Raw genomic sequence first — 9,006 nt, forward strand, 5'->3', positions numbered from 1 at the left:
CATGATGAGCTCACTATCCCCAGATGTTTAATCTGTGGAATTTGTTTTGCATTTGTATTGAAATTATATTCTCCATAGTGACTTTCTGTTATGCATGCAATATTGATTTTTTTTTTTTACCTTACACAGGGAGGTGATTATAGATTCATAAGAAATATTTTGTCTAATTTTCTTTCTTTAAGACCAAAGTTAAGTTTGGTTATTTTTCTTGGTGAGTTTTTTCCTCTAATTGAGACATAAGATGCCTCCTTTGGGGTTCAGCATTATGCCAGATTTTATCTCTTGTGTCCCGCACGGGAAACTCACTAAACCCCAAGTCACAGGCCACCAGGAATCTACAGGTCCCCTGTTCTAGTGATTGTCCCTCTCATTAGTACTTTCTTAATTCCCCTTTTTACTCTTATAAAGTTTTTACTTAGTTTCTATTAGGTCTTTCATGGAAAAAAAATAAATGAATTTTGTATGTTTCACCAATAATTCCTACATTTAAAAAAAAAAAAACAAGAGGGAGGGATCTTTCCAAATATAAAGTGTTTTAATACTGCAAAAATAGCTGTTCTTGATAAATATTTGTTGAGCTATGAACAAGGTGACATCTATACTGATGAACAGAGAGAATACTTTCTCCTTCACTGCCACACAGTTGCTAAGCTTCCATCCAAAGTAGAAGAATGTGGTGGGTAAGAAAGTACATGTACCGAGAAGAGACTCCTATTTTTTTTATAAAAACAAACCTCAAAAACATCATTCAACATAGGACTGAAAGGGGATATTTTTGTGTAGCAGGCAGATCTGACTGAACCATATAGCTCAGAGCTGTCATGGTTACTCCCTTGGACACTTTCTTGAGTGTTTTTTCTTGTATCCACTCTTTTTATGCACATCTCAAAGACTGTTCTCTTTCAACACTGGAAAAACCATCATAAGGTTTTACCTTGCAGTAACAAGGTCAGAGTGCTCTGAACATAATGTCTTGAATGAAGCAGAAAGGTGACAAAAGAGAAAGAAATCCAGTATGAACATCTGTGTATGATCGCTTGTTAGATGTCATGTGTTAGATGGCATCTATTTTACCATACTCTATAGGTGTAAAAAGCCCCAGAGCATGCATGGAGCCAAGATCCCATCATTTTACTGGAAGATCATCAGTCCTGTTCTGCCAAGAACACGTGGGATGCAAGCTATGTGTGTGTGTGTGTGTGTGTGTGTGTGTGTGTGTGTGTGTGTGAGAGAGAGAGAGAGAGAGAGAGAGAGAGAGAGAGAGAGAGAGAGAGAGAAACAGAGTTGGTGTGGCCATCTTTGGAAAATACAATCTGCCACACGCATATACATTTCATAGTTGTTATAAACACACAGTATTACATTAGAAAACATCCAGCATAATGCTTGGAACATAATGCCGTGATTGCTCCAAATGCATTAATTATCTTTTCTATAGCTTTCCTTCTTTTATATAAGAAAAAAAATAAAACAGGATTTTATTTTAAGAGACATATAATGGATGAGAAATAAAAACAGAGCTATTTTTTTCCATGTTCTACTAGATAACAAGTTGTCAGGACAGCAAATACCCATTTTCCAAATGAGAACATTATGGCACAAGATATTTAGAAACTTTATGCTTAAACTAATTTGGTAGGATGATTTTTTTTTTGTTCTCCACTTATTCTTTAAACATTTAAGTCTAACATATATTTCTATAAATTGATGAGTGGTTTGCTAACTAGATTCAGTTAAGCAGTAGTCATGTCAGAAATAGAATACCACCAGCAGCCTGTCCTTTGTGTCTCTTTCCAGTTACTAGCCTCTAACTCCCCAGTGAGAGAAACCGATGCTTGACTTCTAAAACAACAGGCTAATTTTTTCTTTTAAAAATTTGTATGCTTGTCTCAAAAAACAAAATGAAACAACAACAAAAGCCAAAAAAACCCCCAAAAAACCCCCAGAAAACAAAATGACAACAACAACAATAACAACAAAAAGCAACCCAAAAATTATATCCAGCTTGTTTTGCCAGATAGTGGTGGCACATGCCTTTAATCCCAGCATCAAAAGTCAGAGGCGATTGGATCTCTGTGAGTTGGAGGTCAGCCTGGACTACAGAGTGAGTTCCAGTACAGTTGAGACTACACAGAGAAACTTTGTCTCAAAAAAAAAAAAAAAAAAAAAAAAAAAAAAAAAAAAAGATATTTTTGGATACTGGAAAGATGATGGCTCAGCTCAGTTCAGCTCAGCTCAGTGGTTAAGAACTTTTGCTGCTCTTCCAGAAGACCTGGACTCAATTCCCAACGCATACATGGAAGCTAACAACACAGACATACTTGTAGGTTAAACAGAAAAAATAAACACATAAATTATAATTGTATGCATGTATGTTTGACTTACTCCTGTTGTGACCAAATATTTCCAATAGTTGATAGAAATTACTTAATAGAAGAGGCATTTTACATTAACACTTTTCAGAACAAATTACCTGGCAGGAAATCTTGGAGGTGGACTATGTGAAGGAGGAAGCTACTCACTTCGTGGTAAAGAAAAGCATAAAGCAAGGAAGGAACTAGTAGCTAGGTGTAACCCTCAAAGTCACATCCCCCGTGACTTGCTTCCTCTGACTTCATCTCATATCCTAAAGGTTCTACAACGTCCTCAGACGCTGTAATTACCCAGGAACCAGGCACTCAAAGCTTGAGCTCAGGAATCCATTTCATACTTAAAGCACAATTCCATGGAGCCACAGACAGGTACCTCTTTGTGCTTGTTCTCTTTTATCCCATGAGAGCTTGATAGTATAAACTTTCCATGGCTAAACGAAATCTTATTTTGTTATAATCTCACAATTGTTAAAAAAAAACCCATTATTTATTATCCATTATACAGTTGGTCGACTTGTAGGTTGCTTTCAGTTTTTGGCTCATACATATATATGTATATAGTGTTATGATTACTACTTGTTTGCACTACTTAGTATGAGTTGAGGTCAACCTGTATACTCACTGATCATGCACCTAGCAGTAAAAAATGCTTTGTTTTTTAAAAGTTAAACAATGCTGACCAGTTTGTTATTTTATCCTTGGTTGCACTTGGTTTTTCTTTCTAATCTATTTTAGGTGTGTAGTTTGAATTTCTAGTTTCTTGCTTAAAGTTCCTGGCTTCAGTAAGTCAGAAGCAGCTTGTAGTTTAAGCCCTTTCTATGTTTGAAGGCAAAGTGTTAATAGATGTACAGGGAGGGTAAGTTTAGTTAAGGAGGACTTTGAAGGGTAAAAAAGGTGGCAGCCAGAGGGTTGACAAAAAGTAGATAGACATTAGTCAGTCTGTAAGACCACAGGGTCAGAGGGTCTGAATACTTGCTTGTGTTATTTTTAGTAGTACAAACACAAAATTTGTAATCCACCATGAGGGATATTTAAGAGTGAAAGGAGAGGCTCTTAATATTCATACAAGAATAAATGGTATCTTTTAGGGCCACTTGAGGAAAGCAGATTCTTTTAGGTAGCTTCGGTGGAAACTTACAAATGTAGATGCTTATGTTTGAGAGAGTAAAAGGCTGTTTATCATCTAAATAAGGGTAGGACCAAACCCTGAAGGACCTCCTATCCCTCAGAGTGCTTCCCTCATGTGTGCTATGGTATGTTAATAAAGGCTTGTTTGTGGCTTTCTGTAGTGTAGGTGACATCTGTGGTGGTGTCTCACTGTCGTAAGAAGCTCATGGACCTAGGAACATTTTATGTGAACTGTTCTCTTTGTCTTCCCCCGAAAGCTCCATAGGAGAAATAGAAAATGGTAGAAACTAAGTTTGGGCTCTTTCCTTCTTAAAGTCAGTTTTAGGCTCCAAGAATGAAAGATAAGAAAAATGAGCTTCCAAACTTAGCACATAATAGCATTAACATCCCTCCTGTACAGGGGACGTTTGAATAGAACTTCAGTTCCTCTAGATGGAACAGAAATATCTAACGCAGCCTGTAAACAATGACAGTAGTTTCATCCCCATAGAGACTGATTTTAGAGAAATTCCCAGGGGAATCTGCCTTAATCAAGTCCCCAAGATCACCAAGCTGTGCAACTTCCTGCAATATGCCAGCTTTTACTTCTTGTCAAAAGGCTTGTTTGTTTTCTTGAAGTAAATTGGAGAGCAATTGGGATGATCTACCTTAACTGAGGTCTTTCCCATGAGCACTTCAGAGAACTGGGTCATATAAAGCACAAATTGTTAGTACCAGGAGAATAAGAAGAGTGAACATCTGAGTTTGTCAGACTTGTGGTATAGCAACACCATCTTCTTCTAGATGGAAAAAGCTATTGCATAAAAGTACACTGAGAAGAACCAAGGGGAGGGAAGGGCAAGTTCTGAATTCTATCTTTCTTGATAGTTTTCTTCTGAACATATACACAAGGGCTCTAGAAAGCATTTATTACTCTGCTCCCTTCAGCATCGACTCTAAGGCAAGGTAAGTAAAGGGATTTGGAGGTGGAAGGCAGTGTAAACAGAGCCAGCAGGGAACACTTTGGGTTTGATTTTTCTCCGTAGGTGGGAACTTCATGTGTGGTTGAGAGAGAGTCATGAATAGAATAAATTCTGCAGATCTACATTTAACAAAGCCTAAGGCACTGGGCCAGGTCAGACTCTTGAATCTTGAGTTATCTTTCTGAAAGTCCGTGTATAGCAATCAGAAGTCATTTGCTTCCTCACCTATTAGACAAGAAAAGAATCCTTGTTATCCATGTAAACAAACAGCTTGGCTTTTAAATCAGGCCATGGGAAATGAGCTACGCTCAGTCACACTATTAGTAAGTTAAGATGAAGAGAAGTGTAGATGAGGGAGGAGACGTCAAGGAAAGCAGGCATGAATACTCACTGACTTACCTTCTAGAGCCTTCTCCCATTGTGCATGCATACAGCAGTCATTGTGTGTTTTATTTCACTACTCTAGGTGATGACTCCAAGAAATAGCTCCTCTGTAATTGAATTCATCCTTGTGGGATTTTCAGACCAACCAGCTCTCCAAGCTACCTCTCTTCTTCTTCTTCTTAGGTATCTATGTGCTTACTGTTGCAGGCAATTTGGGATTGATCACCTTAATTGGGTTGAATTCTAGCCTTCACACTCCAATGTACTTTTTCCTCTTCAACTTGTCCTTTATAGATTTCTGTTACTCCTGTGTGTTCACCCCGAAAATGTTGAGTGATTTTGTCTCAGAAAATATTATCTCCTACATGGGATGCATGACTCAACTGTTTTTCTTTTGTTTCTTTGTCAATTCTGAGTGCTATGTGCTGGTGTCAATGGCCTATGATCGCTATGTGGCCATTTGCCACCCTTTGCTGTACACAGTCACCATGTCTCCTCAGGTCTGCACTTTGCTTATATTTGGTTCATATGTGATAGGGTTTGCTGGAGCCATGGCCCACACTGGAAGCATGCTGACACTTACGTTCTGTGATTCCAACAGGATCCACCACTATCTCTGTGAAGTTCTCCCCCTCCTACAGCTCTCCTGCACCAGCACCTATGTCAATGAGCTTGTGTTTTTTATTGTTGTTGGGGTAGTCATCACAGCATCCAGTATCAGCATCTTTATCTCTTATGCGTTGATTCTCTCCAATATTCTTAAGATTCCTTCTGCTGAGGGCAGATCCAAAGCCTTTGGCACATGTGGTTCCCATGTAGTTGCAGTTGCTCTGTTTTTTGGCTCAGGGGCATTCACCTATTTAACAACCTCTTTCTCTGAGTCAATGGAGGAGGGAAGGTTTGCTTCAGTATTTTATACCAATGTGGTTCCCATGCTTAACCCACTGATCTATAGTTTGAGAAATAAAGATGTTAAACTTGCCCTAAATAAAACCTTGAAGAGAGTGCTCTTCTGATGAGTCTGGTACTATCATTGTCAATTAAATCCTAATAAACATACTCAAGTATGCTTTCCACAATCAAGGCTTTCCTTCTACTGTTTAAAAACTGGAGATCTCTTTGAGTATTATAGCACTTAGTATCACTTTGGTCCAATTTTACATCTTCTAAGTGCTATTATGTATTGGATACAATATCAGACCCAAGGAGATTATTAACCTAATGTATTTTCCATGTTCTTTCTTGCATTTGTCTAGGAAGAACATTTCTAGCTGGAAGAATGGGTACAGATCAGTAAAAGGTCAAGGAACAAGTTTATCAGATTTCTGACCTATCTTACCAAAGACTAAATGTAGAGTCTTAGGTGTCATAGGTAATAATCTAACTCTTGATGAGACTACATAGCCAGGAAGGCTATAAATCTTCCCTTTCACGTGCATGTATATACACAAGAAAAGTTCCATCCAAGAAACCTATATGCCCTGATTTGTAAGAATGAATCAAATCTCAAATACTTCACTTTGAAATTTCTCCTCCTTGAGATGGTAACTAGGACTAGTTATTTTCTAATTGATAAATCTATGCTCTAAAGCCAAGGGTAAGACAAGAAACACAGAACTTCTCTGTTTTTGCATGATTATAAAACATGTTGCCTTGTCCTCCCCTGGAGATGCTGAGTGCATCATGGGACTTTGGTGGGTTTAGAAAAAATATCTACCTATCTATCTATCTATCTATCTATCTATCTATCTATCTATCTATCTATCTATCTATCTATCTATTATATTGCTTTGTATTCAGGATGGCCTTGGACCTGATAGGAAATTTAGCATGACCTTGAACCCTTTATCTTTCTGCTTCAGCCAATCTTTTGTCTTATCTGTCTACCTTCTTTCTAAGACAGAAGGATGGCAAGTTTAAGGTCATCTTGGTGTTATATGAATGTTATTATATCTATCCCTTCTTTATTTTACAAGGTGGATTTAGATTTTACCATCTCCGATTAGGTGCATGAGTTCATCTATGTGTCTGTCTGTTTGTTTATTTTATCTTTTATAGAACCAGGAAGGAGGTGGAGTCTTAAAATACTTTTCTATCTCTCAGGGAGGCTGAACTGGATATTCATTCTGAGTGCCAAGGACCATTGTGTACCACTATGCTAAATATTTCTATACCAAATAGTTCATCTTTTGAGAAATATGCCCTCATATTTTCTTGGGCATACAGAGGAAAATGAAGGTAGGGCTGTATTGGAACATACTGAGAAATGTGAAAGTCCAGAATCCTTTTGTGGAAGAACAGGCATTATTTAAGAAGAACATAGAAATTGGGTATTCTTGAGGAAACCTTGGTGCTTTTACTTTGGACACTGGGAAAGTCAAATGAAAGATGATGTCTTTGACTTGGATTCTATGTCTCCCACTCTTCTAAAAAAAAAAAACTGGAGAGATGCTTGGTGTGTGACAGTGTGGGAGATACAGCAGTGAATGGAAGTGAGGCTTCCAGTTGCCCCTCTGCTGATGCACACACAGCTCTATTAGGATGATGAACAGCCCAAGTGTTCTTGGTGAAGCCACAAGCAAGACGTCATGGGTGGTAGCTTAGAATAGCAAGAAGAAATACCTGAAGTGTGAGGCTGATTGACTAGAGGTAAGACAAGCTGTATTTTCTTTAAATATACTAAAGGGAAAAGGTCAGTGAAGAAGAGGGAAAGTGTGGATACTGGGATTATGTCGAGATTATGATAATGATGAGACTCAACATTTACTAAGCATGCAAAAGCATTGCTTATATTACATGCACCACGAGGTACCTAATTCATAGTACCTCGTTGGCATAGCTAAATCCCACCTTTTAATAGGGCAATGTGTAGTCCCAGGTAGGGCATATGGGACTCTTGGGATATTAGGAAAGAGCCAATAATGAGGAAAGTCAGCTAAACATGATGGAATATGTGTGTAATCTCAAGCAGTCTCGCACTTATGTGGAGGGTGTAGAGTGGGAACTAACATAGTCTACACAGTAAGACCCCGACTAAAACAGAAAAAGAAATGAAAAAAAAAAAAAAAAACCTAAGGATTAAAAATACTGATTTAGCAACCTTCCTATAATACATGTAATTCCATGTATAAATATATACATATAGTTTTAATCAACTCTTCTCATTTGGGTGATGGTGCTCCCTCCAAGATACAAAGACCACCTAATGAAAGCCTGAGCACTAGACAAAAAAAATCCTCTTTTAAGTTGATATCCAGGGCTGTCCAAGAGATTCCCAAAACATAGCTTATTGCTATGGCTCTTTGTTTTCCCCTCAAGGTAGAAGGTAAGTACCTGTTGATGAAGACATCGTGTACTTTAGAAACAGGTCCAGAGACTACTGAGCTGGAATTGACCTGAATGCTCTTTCTCTGAAGACTAGCATTCATGGTGCCAGAAGATACCATCCAAGCTTTCATAGGAGGGAAGAAAATAACAATCCTACCCAATTATGATGTCTATGGACCACATCAATGACCAGCATGGCACATTAACCTCAAGGATGCTGTAGTGTCAATGCATACCTTGGAGGTAAACAACAATTCTTCAATTGGACTTTGACCTGCTCAACAAGAGGGAGACTGTGTCTAGTACTGAAACCTAGTTAACTGTTCAATGCTAGTGAAGCCGTGGCTATTGGAGGAGAATCTATAACCATCAATTTACTAAACCAGTATAATCCCTAACAACAATAATCCTTAATAACCTCTTATTAAGAAAACTTCTCTTTGCAGCAGATGGAGACCACTACTATAATCTTGGGTTTTTCTACCTAAACCCAAGTTTCCTAAAATAATAACTCTCAGACTTTTTATATATGAATAAATGCCTACACCAAGAGTTTTGGGTCATTTCTACTAGCTCATAATTTAATTATCCCATTTAAACTAGTCTAAGTCATGTCACTTGGCTAGTTACCTTTCCTTCAGTTTCATTCAACTGTCTTCTTTAGAGTGTAGGGCAAAAGCACTGTGCCTGACTGTCTCAGAAATGCTTTGTCTGTATCAGAACTTCTACCTCCCTATTTCCTGCTGAAGCTAATAGACTGACAGCATAAAGAGAGGTGATACTTCCATACATTGCATAAGAGAATCTCTCTACACACTACAGAAAACCACAAC

The 9,006-nt window shown here is 38.0% G+C and overlaps 1 protein-coding gene across 1 annotated transcript; it reads left to right on the top strand.

The window, feature by feature from the left end:
• Positions 1-4,931: 4,931 nt before the first annotated feature.
• Positions 4,932-5,924, top strand: LOC143438793 (olfactory receptor 8B4-like). Its single transcript, XM_076924480.1, is given in 2 exon segments — positions 4,932-5,003; positions 5,005-5,924. Coding segments are annotated over 2 exon segments (930 nt in total). The 3' UTR covers positions 5,863-5,924.
• Positions 5,925-9,006: the final 3,082 nt, after the last annotated feature.

The sequence above is a fragment of the Arvicanthis niloticus genome, chromosome 26 (assembly GCF_011762505.2).
Source record: "Arvicanthis niloticus isolate mArvNil1 chromosome 26, mArvNil1.pat.X, whole genome shotgun sequence".
NCBI lineage: Eukaryota > Metazoa > Chordata > Mammalia > Rodentia > Muridae > Arvicanthis > Arvicanthis niloticus.